This window comes from Gavialis gangeticus, unplaced genomic scaffold (genome assembly GCF_001723915.1).
Source record: "Gavialis gangeticus isolate Ggan-Ray unplaced genomic scaffold, GavGan_comp1, whole genome shotgun sequence".
Classification (NCBI taxonomy): domain Eukaryota; kingdom Metazoa; phylum Chordata; order Crocodylia; family Gavialidae; genus Gavialis; species Gavialis gangeticus.
The window spans coordinates 3,625,787-3,646,373 of record NW_017728964.1 but is presented as its reverse complement, the minus strand read 5'-3'; the positions used below and the strand labels follow the sequence as shown (position 1 = coordinate 3,646,373).

At 45.9% G+C, this 20,587-nt stretch overlaps 1 protein-coding gene across 3 annotated transcripts in view; it reads left to right on the top strand.

Annotated features, from left to right (window-relative positions):
• Positions 1–20,587, top strand: part of PIK3R6 (phosphoinositide-3-kinase regulatory subunit 6) — a 92,012-nt gene that overhangs the window by 53,947 nt on the left and 17,478 nt on the right. For all 3 annotated transcript variants that reach the window (XM_019502047.1, XM_019502052.1, XM_019502061.1), the window contains exons 4-14: positions 1,708–1,799; positions 5,112–5,180; positions 6,458–6,590; positions 8,454–8,523; positions 9,329–9,512; positions 11,352–11,499; positions 12,737–12,823; positions 16,368–16,824; positions 17,793–17,892; positions 19,598–19,720; positions 20,444–20,554. In XM_019502047.1, the coding sequence (XP_019357592.1) occupies positions 1,708–1,799; positions 5,112–5,180; positions 6,458–6,590; positions 8,454–8,523; positions 9,329–9,512; positions 11,352–11,499; positions 12,737–12,823; positions 16,368–16,824; positions 17,793–17,892; positions 19,598–19,720; positions 20,444–20,554 (1,574 nt within the window). The remainder of the gene's footprint in view (positions 1–1,707; positions 1,800–5,111; positions 5,181–6,457; positions 6,591–8,453; positions 8,524–9,328; positions 9,513–11,351; positions 11,500–12,736; positions 12,824–16,367; positions 16,825–17,792; positions 17,893–19,597; positions 19,721–20,443; positions 20,555–20,587) is intronic.

Here is a 20,587-nt window from a genome sequence, read left to right as displayed (position 1 = left end):
ATAAGATGCACAAAGGGTGTGGCTATACAACCTAACCACAATCAGACGTGGGGGTGCCTACACTCTGTGCTATCCAGTGTCTTATTGAAACATGCCACCCATAGTGTTCTTAGAACTGAACACATTTCCATTCCTTTTGTCTTTATAGCAGAAGCTGCATGTGGCAGCCCAGCTGGTGTTCTGCTGGGATGGGGCCCTACATACTGGAGCCTGTTCTTTATAGAAAAGGCTGTGGTTGTTGCTGCTGCTGCTGCTGCACATTAAAAAACAAGGGCTGTCAGTGCACGCTGAGTTATTCAACGTCTTAGGTAGGGCCTGGTGGGCAGACTGTTTTTGAGATGTTCTTTCTTTAAGCCTTTCATTGCCAGCAAACCCACAACATCAGAGAGCAGTTTCAGTGCAGTGATTTTTATCCTGGAGACGGTGGTAAGCAGATCTAATTGACCAGCCAAAGAGAGTTATTGGTCCAAAAGAGATGAAGGTGCAAATTTCATGTTATGCAAAGTAACGCACCCATAATAGCAAATGGATCATTGTGAGTGGGGGGCATATTAGGACTGACACCCCCCCCCTTCTGCTTTCGATCAAGTCACCAGGAGCATGGACTCAATGCAGGAAAGTAGCATACTCTTTCCTGGTTTCTCTCTGGGTTGGCTTAGCATTCATTTAAAAATCAGGATTGAAGCGGTTGTACTAAGGGGAAGTTGTTGTCGCATGGGGCGTGTCTATTTGGCATTTGCCCTTCCCCTCCCATTCTCAGTGCTACTCTTGGGTTTTTCCAAGGCAGACCAACTGAGCTAAACTCTAGGGTGTGCACTCCAAGCCAGACCAAGCCACCTACTCCACTAATTACAGGTCTTTGTGCCCATAGGAGTGAGTGGGTAGGGCTTTGTCACTAGTGGACCCAAGGCCGGCAGGGAAACCATATAAATATGCACACAGTTTTTATTTGTCTGCAGTGTTTTGCTGTCTCTTTTTAAGTCTCACGACAGCTAGCATTTTCATCAGACCCCCAGCTCCTAGTAGCAAGAGACTGATATCTTCTTCTTTCCCACCCCTCTGAACCCTGCCATTCCCTATTGTATTACAATTATTTTCTACCTTTCATGCTTGTGGAGATATACTTAAACATGTAACACAAGTGCAGCCAAAACATTCGGAAGTCAGCTGGCAAATACAAAAACCAAACATTTGGCACTGGTTTACAAATCATCAGGTTTTTAGAACCGCCTTAATTTTTTAGGACCTGATTCATGATTCCTGAATGCTTGGCGTTTGACAGTCTTTCACTACCTTGAGGCTTTGCATTGTGAATAGTGCCCAAGCTTTCACATACATTCACACCAAGTGCTGCTAGAGAGAAGGCAATGGCTCAGAGATCGTTGCTCACATCTCTTCCACAGAAGAGTAGATAAATGTAATGAGTGTAGGGGAGAGTCTTCTGGTGGAGCCCTATGCCCTGTAACACCCCATCAGTGTGCTCAGGGTGGCATGACTTATCCATCATGGAAAATGCACCAATTGTACAGGCTTTTCTGCATAAGGAAATATATTGGCATACCTATGCTACTGCCATATACCTAATCTGGACTTTCTAATTCTAGAAGAAGAACCCTGATCCCTGTACTCTTAGTCTTTAGTTTGGTTAGAATGTGCTCACTCCTTAACATCACTTCCTACCCCTTTTTCCTTTTTTTGGCTTCACAGGGATGTTGCGATGGACCTTGCATAAAAAAACTGACCGGAATCCTGGGAACAGCACCATCTTGGCTAAAATCCTCGTGAAGGAGCTGGAAAGGGTAAACATCATCTTAAGCGATGCCTTCCAATAGGTCCAGATACCTGTTAAGCTTGTGTCTAATGTATACATGTCTTGGTTTAAAATGGTTTTCACTGGCATAGTGGTTAGGCACCTGCACCTGAAGTGGCTTTTACTCACTGTTCTAGGCAGTGCTGTGGAGGAACATCCTAGTGGTCTCTGGAGACTGCAGAGACATTATTGTAACCTCCAAGTACCACTGTCACGGTCATCAGTCTGGTTCCCTCTGTACAAGCCAGCGGGTAGGCTCCCTAGAAAAACGTAAATGTTAAAACTGCTCGGCAAATGGACCTTCTATCCCCACACTCAAGGAGAATTTTGATAAAACTGAAAAAAAATAGCTTGAGAATGGTTACAGAACATTTTGGCAAGAACTAAAACAGAACAAAATAAACCCCCAGATATTTAAATTCCGAACTGCTGCAGTGCTTCATGGGAGTTGCAGTTCAGGTATCTCCTATTCCAGTTCCTTGTGGATGATGCGTCTTCTTTTGGATCGTGGTATACCACAGTCCCTCCTCATAGTAAAGTGAATCAGTTACATAAATGGAAGTCCTTGGCAAAGGTATATTATGGGAGATCCAAGCTACATGGGGAGCTTGGATCATAAGGAAGAACTGTATTCTGGGATTCCAGGCTGCTACAAGGCACCATGGGCAGGATATGTGGAGTTTGAGGCATTTGGCTTTTGGATGGAAAATTGAAATTTTACATGGAATGCAGGGTAGACCATTGTCTGGGGGGAAAGATCTGTTTTGTTGAAAATCCAACTTTTCATTGTTAAATGGTTGGCACAGACAGTGCAGGCATCCACAAGTAAATAATGTCCCAGGAATGGAAGGAGGCAGGGGAACCCCTGAAGGGCAGGTAGGGAGCCCTGGGGGGCAGAAGGGAAGCCCAGAATGGGAATGGAGGAATCTTATTTTTTAGTCTTTTAGGCCCCTGCTGCCTGTAATGTGACTGCTCCAAATGCAAGCTATACAGTACTAACACCCACCAACATTTGTGCAGCTCACAGCGTAAGGCTTAAATCCAGGACCTTTTCATGGTAAAGCACAAGTCCCTGCTGTGTGAAAAAAAAAAATTCCTCCTTGTGCAGGCTTCGTAGCTGCTGAGGCCAGCTACTAGAGAGAGACATCAGTACTTGCACATTGGAAACTGTTCCCCCAGCCTTTCAAGATAGAAAAAGATCTCATAGGTCTATTCTGGAAAACTTTCTGTCCTTTGAAATCTGGCCAACACCAGGATTACCAACCCCCCAGTCAAGGATCAGAGGCACAAGGCATCTGCTGCATCACAGTGTTGGCCCTGTTCTTGATGCCTTGCAATAGCTGACACAGCACCTAGCAAGCCAGCAAATTCCAGCGCAGTGTGCATTCTGTTTCTGGTGTTCAGTTGCCAAAAATAGTTGTTTCCAAACAAATATTTCAACTAAAAATACATTTTCATCAGCATTTCCTTTTAAGAAGAGCTAATTTCCTGCTCAGCTCTATTACAAATAATTTCATCCAAAGATATATTTGGATAAGATCACTAAGTTTTACTGTTCAGTTACAGGCAAATGGATTTCCATCCCTAGGCAATGCTAGACCTGTTAAATGAAGCCCCTTTAAGCCCTTAACACAATATAATTAGTGCTGTAGCACACTTTTAACTATGGCTGCGCCATGGATATGCACACATTCCAAGTCTGTGTCAATGTTCAGTTCCAGGCAGAAATGCTAAATGACACTAGGATGCATAAGGGGAAAAAAATTGATCTGTAATGAGGTCACTGCTCCAGCACCCTGTCATAGCAGGACAGCAGTGTTTCCTGCCGTTCTGATGGCTTACTGTTAAGGGCTGTTCCCAGGTCACCCCGACAGTTCATCCCCTCCTTCCCTTCCTGCGTGGCAGAGACCAAAGTTACGGCCACAAAAAAATATAAAATTAAGGTGTCTGTCCCAGCTGGGCTTGGTCTTCAGCCCTTTTGAGGCTTCTTAGCAGATTGTCAACCCAATAAATTATTTTTACTGACAATCTGAACATATTTTTTTACTAACAAAGAAACTTTTTTTACTGATATGTGTTTTTCTGTCAGTAATAAAAAAACCCCCTTGGGTGGGCATCCCTGTGTGATTGCAGAAGTAGTTTTATACCCTGATGCCCCCACCCATACCCTAACATCCCTGAATACACTCTGCACCATGCTACCCTTTCAGCCTGTCCCCCCAGCCTGATCTCCACCATTCCCGCTCTCCTTGTCCCAGCACAGACCCACACCCATTGCTTTTCTCCTCCTATTCTGGAACTCCATCCTATCTCCAGCACCCCTCTCCCTCTACTTACAGTGTGAACAGCTGCTATAGGCAGAAGACAGGCATAGACACACAGCAGCATCACAGAGCTAGAGCCAGGGCAGGGGTTTAGCAGGCCCTAATAAAGGGGTTCCATATGTTCAGGGTGCTGTGCTCCCATTCAGATAGCAAGTGGCATTGCTATGCTCTGTATTTCAACCTGGCTCTGTATTTTTACAGAGGGGGAAAATGTTTTTATGGGTTTTTACAGATAGGAATGTTTAGGGTTTGTTTTTTTTTCCAGCATGTCCATAAATGTATGAATAGTTGACAACCCGGCAACTCCTTAAACTTAACTCTGAGACCCAGCAGGCATCCCTCCATGGCCCTCTTAACAATCATCAGCAACTTACCAGCCAGTCCTATTCAGTTCTTGCTTATAATCAAGCTTTCCTTCCCAAGCAAAAATAATTAATCTATGCTCCTTACTAGCCACCCCCAATCAATTGAACAATCTTCATTTTATCTCCTTTCCACGGACCCATCACTCCCCCTAAGTGCAGGTAATTAATGGTACTCACCACAGTGTGTTAACCCTTTCTAGCCCATGTAAGATCTGTATATAGCATCATGCAGTATTTAAGCAATTAAGAATCTATAAAATATGCCTAGTGATGGGAGCTCAGTGAATAAAAGACACGTGAAGCTCTGTGGCTTTCCTGGGTTTCTAGGGAACTGAGAAAACAAATCTTGTGGCCAGTAACTTCAATCTGGACTCAAAAGGAAGGGCAGCCAAATGTCATGTACCTTTCCCAACATCTCACCAGAGGCATAAGAGTTTTAATTTGTTTGGCCTGAACAGACATTTAAAAGCCACCCACCACACCTCACAAGAACAGAGAGTGCTTGGTATTTCCGACTGCTTTTCTCTGATTCAGCACTGCTCAGCTGCCTTTCCAGTCTGCTAATCACTGAACTGAAGAAGCTTTACTTAATTGTTGTTTTTGGTTTTGCAGGCAGAAAGAGGAGATTATAGACATTATATCATCCCCCTGCTCCATACGCTAATGTACACACTAATAAAGGTAAGATCTGCAGATAATACCACTGAATCCAGAGACATCCCAAGCCATGGGCTCTGGTCACGATACCACCATTAGTCTCATTCCTAAATAACATTCCTAAATAAGTATTCAGTCGGCCACGCTATACCCATTCTTTGTGCTGACATTCACAAGTGCCTGCAACAGACGGTGCTCAGAAGCACTACAATTGTGCTGTGCTGACAGATCAGTGTTTATGCAGGAACCTAGTATTTCCTATTTTTATGTGTTTGAAGTCTCAGCTTTAACTACACAGGATGTGATATATATAGAGTGAGAAAGGATTTGTAAAGTCACCTAGGGCCAATTTTTTAAAGGTAGTTAGATGCCTAAATATTCAAGTAGGTGCTCAGTGAGGTTTTCAGAAATGTCTAACTGCCTAAATGCCTTTAAAAATCTGCCCCAGTCCCTATCCCTGCACATGAGTATTTCTAGATTTCTGTAGAATCTGTTATTTCTGTCTTAGGGTCTAGTTCAACCCACTGACTTCAGGGTGGCATCTGTTTGAATCAAGGCAGAATGTGGTGATTGGTTTAAAGATAGTAACTACCAGAAGACCGGATGATGGTTGTAGGGGTGCTTAGGAGGCCATGCAGATGAGCTGGAGAGGCTCTGCCAGGGGCAGGGTGCCATAGACAGAAAGGAAAAGAGGGAGACTGGGACCAGGTGCAACTAAGGGGGTTAGAGCCTGAGCCCAAAGAAGAGGAAAGGCTGGGACCAAGAAGCTGGGTCAGAGGAAGTGGGCCCAGGCTAGAGGCCTACAGCCACAGAAGCCTGCAGGCTGAGACCCAGAGGGCTGAAGTCTGTACAGGGGAGTGAAGTACAACTGAGTGACACCTGCAAGGCATGGGCATGGCTATAGGAGAGGACAGAGACCACGATTAGAGCCCCTAAGGCTGGATTAGAGCCACTAGGGTCATAAGCTGAGACTGCTAAATTTGAGTCATGTCCACAGGGTGTGAGTAGTTCCAACTGGGGTGTGAGCTACCTGCAGAAGTTGGGCAAGGTCTTGCTAGAGGACAGAGGGCACAAAGGGTAGAGATGGAGTGAGCCTGCTAGGCACCAAGGACATCATTCTAGGACGCTGGGGCAGCTTCCCAATCAGCATGGCAGGAAAGATAAAAAAGATGGTGTTATACAGAGAACCTGGAGTCAGGTCAGGACTAGGGTGGTTCACAGGGGGAGTCACAGCAGCCCTCAGGGCCTGTCCTGCCACAGTCTTCGATAGGATCTCATTAACCATTTCTTTCCAATGGCAGGCTCCGTGCTTTTCAGATGATCTCTATGGAAGAATATATGATTTCTGCAAGAAGCTATTAACCCTGCCCAAGCCCTACTGCACCATTGGCCTGGACTATGCTTGTCGGTTAAAAACAGAAAGGGTGGCACCAGGTTAGTGTATTTCATGTTCTTTTCTGTGGAGCATATAGCTATGGAATCTCGCTATTTTATAATGATTACCTAAACAGAGGTATAGGTCCAGAGATGTGATAGGCATTCCCCATGTGCCACATACCTTTACCCTTCTGTAGGTATGTCTGCACAGGGAATGAACATACACCATGCTAGCTTTGCTATTATCACTTGTGCTAAATGCATAGCATCTGACAAAGTAGGCTGTTGCCTACAAAAGCTTATTCATTCCCAAACAAGTCAGTCTCTAAGGTGCCACCCTGCCTTGCCTTCTACCTGACTTCAGACTAACATGGCTAACTACTTCTCTTTAAATAAAGATATGATGGCATGTACTTAAGCACAGGTTTTACTAGCCCACTGGGGACCCTGATTCATACACTGTTTGTTTACCCTTGCCAAAATGTCTGTTGCTATGTTTTAGGGTTGTTGGTTGTACCTGTGTTGGTCTAAGGACATAGGCAGACAAAGTTCTTTGGGTAGATGTAATATCTTTTACTAAACCAAGTAAATAGTTGGAAAAATTGCTCTTTGCAAGCTTTTGGACACAAACTCCCTTCTTCAGGCACAGGGAACAAACTGTCACTATGTTGTCATTAGTACTGTTACCTAGGATAGGTAGATTAAAGCTAGGACTATGCCTCCCTGTGTTACAATTGCATTTTGTTTGCTGTGTGGATATACCTTAGGGGCTCTGTTTTGGGGCAGAGACAATTCCTATTTTATTTCTCAAAAGTCTGTAGCCTGTTACAGGGGAAAGAAACACGCTGTACTTTTTCTTATGGAAATTTCAAGCTGGACTTATGTGGGAGAATGGATACAAGTACTCTGACTGCATGGAAAAGGAAGAATCACGCACAGAAACATCCCTCCATGTCTGTGAGGAGTCCTAGTGATAGGCCTGGACTATTTTATATTAGGCTCAATACAAACCCAGAACAAAAAGATGGTCCCTGCCCAAAGAGCTTGCAGTCTAAACAAACTAGACCAATTTTTAAAAAAGGAATTTATTTCATGGGCAACTGTAGCATGAAGAAAAATGGTTTCCCCAGCATCACTGGAGGGTGGAATGGTAAAACCAGAAACTGAACTGCATCTGCTTGGACTGATGAAACACTGTATTTTTAGTTTCCTCTATCTTAAGTTTTTAGAGTTCTTAGTATTTATAGGACTTTTGCCATTTTGGCAGGGCACCACCCAGACCCTATGACATCTGAGAAGATAAGGATGTATTAGTTCCATATTAACAGAAGCACAGAGGTACACAGTGTCAGGTGACAAGCTGAGGACAGAACACAAATCACATGAGTCCTGATCCAGAGTTCTCATCACAAGACCACGCTTCCTTGGCACCGTCTGAACAGAGCTAGGATCTTTGGTCAGGTTTTCCCCATGTCCAGGAACCCTGTGCTGTCACTTGACACCCAAGCAATGTGGGTATAGAACAGAGGTTTTCCATTGGTGCAAATGGTGTTACAAGGTGTGGGTTAAGAGAGAATCAGCCCCAAAGGGTAGGGTATTAAACCCTGCCCCTGCTTCTTTGTACAGTTTCACACCTTACCTCATACTCCATCAAAGAAAGGAGAAATACAGGAAATGTATAGAAAGGATTCTCCCTAAATAGAAGACATTTTCCATCAGGGCTTTCTTTAGATTGTACTAATTTATTCTTGGTTGTGCTAAACTAAATATCTGATCCTCATCTCTACACACTAGCTCCATTGACTTAGTAGAGTTACTCTTAAGCTATATTGGTATAAATGAAAGAAGGATCAGGCCTCTTGTTTTCAAATGTTACTGATCGCCTGCTGTATCTGTCTTTTTTTTTTTTTTTTTTGCCAGGAGTGTTATACCAAAGAATGGTTATTTCCGAACAAAGTCTTAGAAGTGACCCGTATCCTTATCAGGAGAAGTAAGTGTTGTCGGTTCTAGTGAGGCTTTTAATGACATTGTAATCTGGCAGGAAAAAAAATGATCATTCACTGAATACTGAACATAGACTGCAATGGCATTTTTCAGTGCTATCAGAAAGCTAACTACTGTCAGAACAGAACTTGAGCAAAGTCTAATCCCGGCTGCTGGTGCTGTGAGGCAGAACACAATACATGTTGATGGTGCTTTATGGTTAGTTAAAATCAACTTTGTGTCAGGAAGGGAGAGGCTTACTGAGTATTTTGGCTTCTTTTCATGGCTCCAGGAGGCAGGTAGCTTTCCCATACTGGAAAGAAGGGGCATCTAGTCAAAGGAAGTGCCTGTAATAACTATTTCTTGAGCAGAATGATGCAGATGCTAACTATTCCTTTCAATCTGAGAACGAGAGTAATGACTATAGGTCAGATACAGCCCTTAAATACATGATGATTTCACTAGGGCTGTACTCATTACATCAGCAGACAAACCCACCATACTAGAAAAAGGCAATCATCTGCCTGGTTTAGATTCTTGTTCCAAACAGGGGCCCTGCTGGCCTCCTCAGAGAGATTTCATTTCTCAGCTGTGCAGTATTCTACCACAGGGTGAATTTCTATCTGATTGGCAGATCAAGCGTTAGAGCATGACAATGGCAGTGGTCACTCTGCATTTTTTTAGATGATCAGTGGTATGGCATCAGATGACCTGCCCTCCCAATCCCCAGTGACCCCTGTCTTGCTGCATACTCTATTTCAGTAATCAGTCTTGTATTTTATGTAACTTTTTTCCAACATTCATTTCTGCAGGGTTTTCATATTTGCAGATCCAGATCTGCTTTCCAAGGCTGTATGCAATGCACTAGTCACTGATACCAAGGCTGCTCAGACGTATCAAAGTCCCAGATCATGCATGTGCTATGTGATAATGCATGCCATGCAGGTGGCTCTGGAAGACGACTGTGATATTTACAATTTGCAGAGGATCCTTCAGGTAATTGGTTAACAGCACTTTGCAACATTGTCAGCTTTTGGGTACAAGGGGACAGAATCTCAAAAGAGACCTGCTTTCATTTAGGTAACTCAGTGAAGTGACTAGGCATCCTACTGTGGTTCATACCAGTAAATCCATATGTTGCTTCCCTTCCACATACTGAACAGCGTTTTACTGTGCAGTGACTTCTAATGTAATTAAATTATTTCATATCGATAGAGGAATATAAGTGTGGATTTGGATAGGTGTACTTCCACCATACACTTGAAAGTCAGACAATAAGGTCAAAAACTTTTTTTTGCATAATTAAAAAAAAATCAACACAGAACCCTAACCAAAAGGGAAAAAAAAGTTTGATTTAAAAAGAATTGTTTTGGGCAAAATATTGAGTTTTCATGAACAATTAGCTGAAATTGGTATTTTTCCATTAAAAGATTTTTAATGGCAATATATCTTTTGTTGAAAGCAGGTTTCATTGGCAAAATTTAAGCTGTCACTCAAAACTCTCCCTTTCTAAGGAGGCCTTTTAAAGGAGCACTGGGCTTACCCAGGTTAGGCACTTTGGGCACCTATACACGTGATGGACCTCTGCTGCTAATTAGCATGTGTCGGAGCAGACTCAATCATGCTAATTAGCATGCTCCAGCAGGCTCTGCATCGCATGTATTCAGTGTCCCCACATTTCAAAATCGCAGTGGGGGCACTTTAACTAAAACATATCAAACGAGCCTTAGTTAAAGTGCCCCCACCACCATTTTTGAAGGACGGGATGCTGAATACACGATACTGCAGGTGCTTTAATAGGAGTGGCTCTCAGCACCACTTTAATTAAAGTGCTCCCACCCACCCCTAGAGCACATGTATAGATGCCTATAGGGGCCTGCATGCATACTTGATGGGGCCTCAAAGGAAGTCAAGGGCACCCTCATTGGCCTAACTTTTTAGCAGGCATGCCACAAATTAAGCCCTGCACCCTCTCTGTATGCCACTCTGATTCCCTTCACCTGCCTGATCTGCTGTACTTTTTTCTCCCTGCCCTGTTTGCTGCTTTCTTCTCCTTCGGCTGTGTCACCTACCAAAGCTTCTGCTCTGCGTTCCTCTTCCTGCCCTATTTGCCACTGTACTGCCTGTCCCCTCCTTAATCTGCTACATGGCATACACAAGTGGCACTTATGCTGCAGGTTGGCCATCCCTAGCCTAAATGATCCATACCCCATCATACCTCTCTCGGGGAAGTCCAAACAACCTGGTCCATGGTCTACTCACTGTGCTTATTAGTCATTACAAAGCCCACCGTGTGGCCTGGCCCTTGACTCATTTCCCTGGATGGGGAATGCTCATCTGGCTGTGAGCAGAGCCAAAAGAGTCAGCACCTCTGCTTTTGCACTTGATGACCCCTGCAGCATTGGGGCTTGCTTTCCACCAGACCCAGTGCTGATGTTAGGCTATATTGTGCAATTTTAAAGTGTCATTTATTTTGTAAGCTAAAGGTGTTGTCACACATTCATCTTAACACTTGCTACGTGCAGTTACAATGCAAACAGGTGCATGTTCAAGCAATTTAGTATGTGTTAAGTGCCCTCGTGACATTGCAAAGTTGTTCCCTTTCAGGCGAGAGCTATCTCCTAGCATGTACTAACTTTAATACATCACAGCATTCCAGTGATTTGCAACTATTGCAACTGAACATGTGGCAAGGCTCTGGGAAACAACGGAGCTGTGTTCCAGTTGTAGAAAACAGAGTGGGTCATTTTGTTTCTTCTACCCACCCCTAGCTTAGCCCACACAGTAGATCTTGTATTCACACCTCTGGTTATTAATAGCCCCTCTCTGCAACAGGATAAGCCCACAGAGGAGATAGAACACTTTTTCCGACAAGTGGTGACAGCAGTTGAGTGTACAGGAAATGAAATAAATGCAGACCGCAGCCAGCACGTTGAGAGGCTGAAGAAAGTCTATGATGTAGTGCTGAGTTCTTCTGAAACAGGTAAATATAACATCTGATGCAAAAGAGCCAAAGGGCTGAGAAGTCATATGGGGACATAAGTCTGATGAACAGGAGCAGCTACTTAGTTCAGAGCAATCTGAGAAATCTTTGGAGATGGGTAACTTTCCCTGGATCCTGGTGACATGTCTTCATCATATCTGTAGTAAATGAGATGCAAAGGCCTTATCCCAACCCCAAAATCACGCTACTTTAACCATACTATACAGTAAAATCAATACAACCTCCCAAGTCTCTCTAGGGTGAATAATGACATACCAGTAAAAAGTAGACCTTGTCCTGTATGGGAAGGGGTGTAAACTATGCTAATATATTGATATAAAACATATACTGGTATAAATGCATACATAGTGGGAGGTTGTAGGAGTGTAATTATTTTGGTATAAGATTATATCACTAACAAAATTAGCTATGTCAATACAAAATTTGTGAACAGACCAGGCCTACTTAATTCAGAGACACCTCTGGGAGCAGGTTATGTGGGGAGACAAAATCCAAGGTCTTACTAAAGAAAGACAGTTACCTGGGCTTCAGGATGGGGGTGAGGGAACAGTTCTGTGGAATCAAAATAATGTCCCTGCTCCAGTGCTCTTAAGGAGATTTTAACTTCCAAAATTGGAGTCTGGAGATGAAAGTAGGCCTCTGGAGACCTGTATGTGGCATGATACATAGTAATCAACTGTAATTAAAGTATACCTGGCACTGCCTTTCCAGGGCACTGATTAATCTTTTTAAAAAGAAAGACTCATTAAACATTTTGTCACATGAGACACTCAGCTGTTTAGAGTCCATACTGGGCAAATTCCTTCACTTCTCATTAGTTTCTCTGTCTTGAAAACAGGGATGGAGTCTCGAATCACCTTTGAAAAATACTTTGAAACCTGTGCATGCAAAGCACTTGATGAGAGTTTAGGGATTATTATTAAAGCTTCCTGGAATGGCGAGAAAGTTAAGCTGGCCTCAGGAACAGCACACGCTGATTTCCTTTAGCTTGCAGGTTCGAAACCTGAGCATTTCAGTGAACAAACCAAGACAAAGGACTGGAAGGTTTCCCAGCACAGATACATAGGGGAAATTGGCTGCTTCCTACTGTTTATAGAAATAATTTCTTTTGGTCAATCAAATTGCTGGCTGGGTTGCACAGTGCTAGCTTGGTGTTGTTAGCCTGCAGCCTTGTTACTTCTGAGTAACTTTAATGGAGCGCTTTGCTTTCCCACAGGGGATACTTCACCAGAAGGGCTCCAGGACATCCCTCTGCCCAACCCAAATATTAGTTTTCACTTGTGGACAGAGGAAGACCAGCTTTGTGAGTGTGCTTAAATGAATAAAATGGAACAATGAAGTGCTTAAGTTGTAGATGTGTTTGCCAAATAGTAAAAATGTTAATTTGCTTAGATCATTTGGAGATGCTCTAGACCAGGGGTTCCCAAAGTTTTTATGCTGTGGCCTGGCAAACTGTGGCCCAGCAGTCACAGCCGACCATGGCCAGAATTTCCGTCCGGTAGACAGGTAAGGATACCCCCACTCCTCAGGTGGGCCGAACCCTGCACTGCCGCGGGTCCTGAGAAAGAAGCCATGGCCTCTCCACAGGACTCTGGGGGGCCATTTGCCAGTCCATGGCCACGTCCAGTCTGGCAACCGACCATGCTGTGGACCGGTGCCCGGCACCGGGCCGCAGCCCAGGGATTGAGAACCTGTGCTCTAGACTTCCTCTGGAGGTCCCATCAAGTGTGTATGCAATGGCCCATGTGCCTGAACTGGAGGCAAATTGCTTTTCTGCTGTTTTCAACCCAGGAAATTGGTGGCATACAGTGTCCTCCTCATGCTGCTTTACCTGTGGTAAAGTAGGTTGTTTTAGATGCTTCTGACATTTTGCTTGGTAGTTGTGCATGAAGGTTGTTTCTGAAGCTTTGAAGAACAGGTTAGAACAGGCCTTTTAGGAACACTTCTCTAGAATGATTTAAACAACGAGGATCCTGCCTTGAGCAAGGGGTTGGACTAGATGATCTTCTGAAGTCCCTTCCAACAGAGACATAGCTAGGCAGTTCCATACTCAGGGCAGCCCCAGTGCACAGGGTAGTGCCAGCTGCTGTGGTACTGATGGAGGTGGCATGGCCAGCAGGTATTTTTGTGTCCCCCTCTCCCCCACAAAGGCAGTAGGGCTGCTTCCTCAGCTTCTAACAGGCATTCATTTAAAGGCACTATGGGATCTAATTTCCAGTTCCAACAATCTCACCTCTTGCTATGCCACAAATGCATGGCAGGAGGTGCAACTGTTGAATCAGAGATCAGATCCCAAATGTGCCCCCTGCACCAGCAGTCTGGTGCATTGCTGTGGCTGGGAGTGCCAGTCTGCTGATCAGCTCTCCCAGCCTGACGAGCACACTGGAGTCTTGAAGGGCTCCAATGAGCTCCTGAGGCTGGGAGCACCCATCAGCTGACTGGTGTTCCTAACCACAAGAGTGCGCTGGAGCCCTTCAAGACTCCTGTGCACTCTCAAGACTGAAGCACTGACTTAGATGGGGTGCTAAAATGACAGACACTTGGGGAGTCTGTGCCACAGCAGCAGGTAGACACCACAATGCTGGAAAGTCTAGGGGCACCATGGAGGCAGACAATGAAACTGCAACAGCAGTTGGGGGTCTTTGAGGGTGCTGATAGACCTGCAGTTCCCCACTGTAACTCATGGTGCTTTACAAGAAGTGCCATGAGTTACAGCAGTCCTCCCCAACCACCCCCCCCAACAGAATTTACTGTTGGGTCTGGGGCGTTGGGGGATCAAGCTCCAATTTGGAGCGATCAAGCTCCAGTTTGGAGCAGCTGCATGTATGCAGCCTCTCTTTCCCCTAGCCCTGCCCCCACCCACCCCACCCAGCTCCAGCATCTCTGGTGCTGTCTTCAGGATGGGAGGTGGGGAAGGAAGCTCAGTCTGGGGTTTGCCCAGCCTGCACTAGAGGGTGGTATGGGTGGATTGGTTGGGTAAGAATAAGGAAAAGGTTGTCTATCCAGCAAGGTAAAAGTCCTGGCTGGGGCTATCTGCTGTGCAGGCCTTAGAAGGTTGCTGGTTCATCAGTTTGGATTGATACTGAATTGTGCTTGTGCTTGACCAATAGACATGCCCCTGGCGAAAGAGACTGGGTGTTGATAGGAGCTTCACTGATGCACTGCCCAGTAGGTTGGACTAACAGCTTACACAAGAGCAGCACAACTGAGACAAAGGAGGCATCCAGTGCTGGGGTTTAGAAGTGTCCTTGTTGGTCATTTGTAACAGGGGGCCTTCTCGCGGCCGATTTCACAGTGGCGTGCCCACCTGTTTCTGGGCTAACTGCCCACCTTCTCGCCCACCATGCCTTGTTGTTAATTATTTAATTGATGTTAATAAAGCAGGAGGCTGCCCATTTCTTGCCCCGATGCCAGGGGGCACCATCTGTGGCTCCGTTCCTCCCCTACACCGCAGCCCAAGCCTCGCAGATGGCATCCAGATGTTATCCATATCACCCGCCCCACACTGGGCCCCAGAATCCTACTAGTTGAACCCCACTTAGATCCCTCCATTCAAGCAGCCTATTCTGCCTTCAATCCTGGCTGCATAGCTCCCTGAGCTGCTCCTCCTTATGGGTGTGGTCCCCTCCCCCCCGGGACCTTTGGCTCTACTAGCCCTGGCCCACCTCCAGACCCGTCAGAGCCCCAGGCCCTCGGCTCTGGGCATCCCTCGTGGTGGGCCCCCAGCCCTTCAACCCTTCTGGTCCTGGCCCCAGCATAGACCAGTCGGGGATGTCCAGACAGGTGTGAGTCTATGGCCCCACTCTCCCTCTCTGGGGGCCACCTTCCAGACCCTACAAGGGGGTAACCCACCCGGTTGTGGGGGCTGGGGTTCAGGTGCCCCGACCCACCTTTCACTGAGGTGGTAACTGGCCTGGCATTTCCTGGGGGCTCCTGTGCCACTGAGAGCCACACCAGGCCACCCACTCCCAGCAGGGTGCAGTTTTAGGTCATACCCAGGACCAGGAGCCTCCTGACCATCCCCTACAGTTCTTTCCTTACCTCCAGATGATACCAGCAGCCCTGCAGCCAGGCAGTGTTGCTGCCTGGGCTTCCAGAAGCAAAGTCCTGTTTATATGGGCAGCCCTGAATCCAAAATGGCTGCCCTCATCAGGCACCTGCCAGCTGCTGTCTTCTGGCCCTTAAAGTGGCAGGCACCAACAGTGCCCAGCCACACCATTGGTTATATTTGATATGACAGTCAGACTGTGCTTGGAGAAAGTACCTGGGTAGGACAGCAATGGAAAGCTGCAGACAGCACTTAGCTGTACTGTCAAAAGAAGTTAAATGTCCAGGACAAAATAGCAGGGACAGCAAACAGATCAGCACTGAGGTGCATTGACAGACCTGTCTAGGGGCAGCTTGGGTGACCTTCACCTGTATGATGTTTGTTGGTGCTGCAGTGAGTTTTGTATCTTTCTTTTGGTCTCTTTTTTCACAGTTGTTGAAATCACAGACCAGGTTTGAAAATCAGGGAGGTGATGAGATTAACATTCATTGAAATGAAATTTCTGCAGACTGGGAGACAAATATGCCAAGTATTTGGCCTGATCCAGAGCCTGTTGGAATTGATAGAAAGGCTCCTGAGGACTTTAGTGGGCACTGGCTTAGGACCAGCAAGCCTATAATTTGGCCTTTTAGCCATATTTAGGTGCCTACATGAGAGGTCTAAGTTTCAGAGTTGCTGAGTCCCCTCGGTTCCCACTGACTTTGGGCACAGTGCTAATACCAGGCCCCCATGCAAGGACGAACCTCACCTAGTATGTCCATGGTCTTTGCCACTCATGGGATTTTTTTCTCTCACACAGGGAAGGAGCTTGTGCTGTTTGTCCGTCCCCTGTCACAGACCTGTGAACAGGACTGTCTGAGCCAGGAGCTAGACAACTTTGAAATACAAGACATTGTGACAGAGTGTGAGTGCTGTGAGCAGACTCGGTTCTCTGTGCTATCCACTGACAGTGGGATTGAACGGGACTTGCCACCAGTGGGTGAAGAGCCTCCTCCTCATTGCAGTGCTGAGGTTGAGCACTCCCGGCTCCAGAGAAAAGGTGGCATTAAGAAAAAGGCATCTCCTTTGGAGGCCATGGCCTACCTGCAGGCCAGCTGCAATGGCCCAGGAGTAAAGCATTCTGGAAAAATGCACACAAAGTCTGGCAGCAACATGGAGTCTATGTCTTCTCTCCAGAGACTGCACACCGCCCGAATTGTTGTTTTGGGGGATGACAGGATATTGGGGCGACTGGCCCAAGCCTTTCACTCTCTGAGGTAAATAGTGGCATCTGTTCTTCAGTATATGTATGAAGAGGCATTCTCAGGGGTGGCTAATATTGGAGAGGACCAGCCTGGACAGCTTTACAGCATGGGTTTTGTCTACTAAGCCATGAAGGTAATAAGGGAAAGGGGAAAAGGAGCCTAGAGTGGAAGAAGGGAAATTTAAGGTGCTCAGATCTTTGAGGAAAAAATCAGAACTTTCCATTGTAAATCCCCTGTCCCACATTTTTTTAAGCAGTTGTATTCATAGATGTCTATGTCAGGGTTGCTCAAATGTCAATCTGTAGGCTGTCTACACTGCAAGTGGGCAGTGAGTGCAGCTTGGAGGGGGTGGGAGGTGCTGCTTGCATGGGTGGGGGGAAGAGAAAGGGGACCCGGGCTGCCTGTGCTGCAGGGGTTACAAAAAAAAAAGTGTGGCAACAAGGGTGGGGGGAGCCAAGCTCCTCACACTGTGTGCATGGCAAGGGGCAAGGTAGGCAGTGCTGGGCAGCCTGGCTACCCCACTTCTCAGCTGTGTGTGCAGTGTGCACAGCACTCACCCTCCTCTCAGCTTTGTGTGCTACATGGGGAGAACCGGCTGGCTGTGCTGTTTGAGCAGGGAGGGTCTGTCTGTGCAGTGCACAGCTGGGAGAGGGGGAGAGCTGGGCTCCCATCTTGTGAGCGTGCAACCCTGTGTGAGTGATTGCATCACTGAACCCAGTGTCAGAAAAGCAGCAGTGCCTTCAGCCTTTCACTAGGACCTGTTTGGAAAGGCAATGCATGTACACGCCAAGTCCAGGACTTTTCTGTTCCAGGGCAACTTGTCCAGGGACAAATTCAACACCTGTTCCTAGCCTTAGTACCACTATCAGAATGCAGCTGTGGACTCCCAGCATCTCCTTCACCAGAACCAGCAAACAGGGTGGTTGTTTTTGTGGTTATTGAACGATGTAACTTTTTTAATGTATTTTTTTCATTTCAAGGAAACGAGAAACCAGGCGAGTCTTTTTGACCACACGACTGAACCTGCAGTTCTATTACGTCCCTGTTGTAGAGGGCCAGCAAAGCACATGGCCCACTGAAGTGAGTATTTATGTGGCAGGGACTGTGCTCTCTCTCTTTACTCAGAGTGTCACTGTGGGGCTGTCAAGAGCCAGGGTTCAGACTGAGCTGATGTGAGTGTTTGTCTGAGGAACCACTAGTTTTTATAGAAACTAAGATCTGATGTTGTCTAGCCCATATGGCTCTAAAACATAGTTTTCCCCAAACCCCTGTACCTATCTCCTTGAAACTTGGCAGGCTTTGTGGCCTCCGCAGGGGCTACCATCCCTGCAGTTTTCTCCCCGCTGCTCCTTAACACATACACATGACATGAGTTTTGCTTTCAAGAATTTGGGGTGCAGTTTCCCCCAGACCTCTGCTCCTGTCTCCTTGAAACTTGGCAGGCTTTACGGCAAGCTGCATCCCCTTACTCTGCCTCTGTCTCATGTATTAAATGGTAGCTTTTTATTTTTATTATTATTATGATTATGTAGCAATGATGCTTGGGAGACTTGGTCACAAACCAGGATCCCATTGTACTAGGCATTGTACACACACAGCACAAAAGGCAGTGCTGGCACCAAAGAACTTAGTCTAATGATCCCCCTGTCTGTTAAAATCCTTGAAATGAAAAGTGACATAAACAGAATTGCTTATTGAAGGCTGGGTCCTGCAATGAGCTCCACCAAGCAATGAGTTCCATAGAGCCCTGTGTCCTGAAGACTCCATTCACAAGTGGAGGGCATCACAGAGTTTGCCTGTGGCACAGGGACAGCCACCTGTACGTGCTGATGTGCTCCAAACCTGGAAATTCACTGGAGACCAACAGTGTGAGAGCTGGCACAAAGGAATGCTCTTGAGCAAGCTTCAGGATTAGGAACATATTTCCTGGCATGGAAGAGCAGAGCATACTTGGGGCCTCTCCTGGCTGGGACATGCTGTCACTAAGGTGTAGAGAAGCTTAGGTGTGTTTGCCTTATGTCTTTCTGCATGGAGCTCATTTGTGAGAAAAGGCTTAAATGAGGCTAAAGTCAGAACAATCTTCGAACAAGGAGGATAATATCTGGATCTGTGTTAGCTTGGAGCCTGGGCTGTTGTGAGTTCATGGCTATCATTAGAAGCCAATAAACAATTATCACCACAAATAGTTTAACTTTGTCCTGGTACTGGCAGTAAATCTTAGCTAAATGTCCATTTTCTATTATCAGTTAATCACTTGTATTCTTTATTCTCCCATGTGTAGAGGAAGCAGGATAAGATCAAAGCTATCTAAATCAGGTGTGAAAAGCAGAGGCCTCTAGCTGCTCCTGGTAGACTCACAGGTGTTGCTTCAATCTTGCCCTCTTCTCCTTCCCTTCCTTCCTACCCCTCCAGCCCCACCAAATGAACAGCAAACAAGAGCAGAGGGGAAGCAAGGATAATAAACAGATGCAGGAAAAAATCCAAGGCATGTCCAAGTATCCCATCTTATCAGTGTATGTAGAAAGAAAAACACAGGTACTAGGGTAGCTAGGAATAACACAAAAACAGTTAGACCAAATACTGGAGCAGAGTCTATGCTGATGCTTGATATCACTGTGCATTTTCCCAGATCTTCAAGACACAGAGGCAAGTTTTGTTAACATCATAATTAAATACATTCCCTTTGCTTCCGGTGTTTTAACCTTTGTCTTTAGGGATATTATTCCATGTAGAACAAGCAAAAAATAAGGGACTGACCATCCTGTGCTGTGGTTTTCTTCTCCAGGAACATGCCATGCCTAGCCAGATAGACCTCTGTGAAGTGGCTGGGTACCTTGGGAGAGCTGACCCGTGGTACGAGAGCAACATCAACACTCTGTGTCACATGATCCCCAAGCTGGCGACTATGGTATGAAGAGAAATCCCTCTTCACTGTTCATGTTGATCAGGTTTTTGATATTTTTATTCTCTGATCATACAGAGCTGTCAAATGGTAGTGGGGAGGAGTTGGAAATGGTATACATTTATATTACTGCTACCCTAGCAGCAGTATCTGTGCCAGTTCACCCCACTGGAGCAGCCTTTCTTTGATCAGAAGACTCTTACAAATTTAAAAACCCGAGTGTAGAGAAAGTACAATGTAAAAAGGCATTTGCTAAAAAGAGACATTTCACGGGGGCAGGTTTTTCAAACTATTTAGAGACTGTCATTCTGAGCAACTTCTCCTATTAATGGCAGAGGGCAGGCCTTTTTCTCCCCCATGGGATCCAACTGATCCTTCTAGAGCAGTAGGCAACCCCTGGCACAGGTGCCAGAGCATGGCACGCAAAGGCATTTTGGGGCAAGCGCCTCAGGGCAGATGGCAGGAAAAGGACCAGGGCTGCGCTGCCACAACAAGGACTGGGCCCCTCATGGCTCCCCCACCATCTGCCTCTGGCACACCAACATCTTACAAGTCAAAGTTGTAGGTGTTTGGCATTCTACCCAAAAATGTTGCCAACCCCCTTTCTAGAAAAATCAAGCACAATCAGTATATGGTGGTTTTGTCCCTGGTAACTTATCTAAAAGAGAGTGAGAATCAGTGTGATAATTTCAAAGAAATGACCGCAGGTGACATGTGATTTCCCCGCAGCCCTCTTCACCAAGCAAACATCTTGTGACGAATACCTTCATTATCGATGTAATGTCTTACTACATACGCATGGGCATCCAGCCAGTGTGTTTCCAGGTCTACTCTGTTAAGGTCAGTGCCTCATTTCTGTACATTTAGTTAATA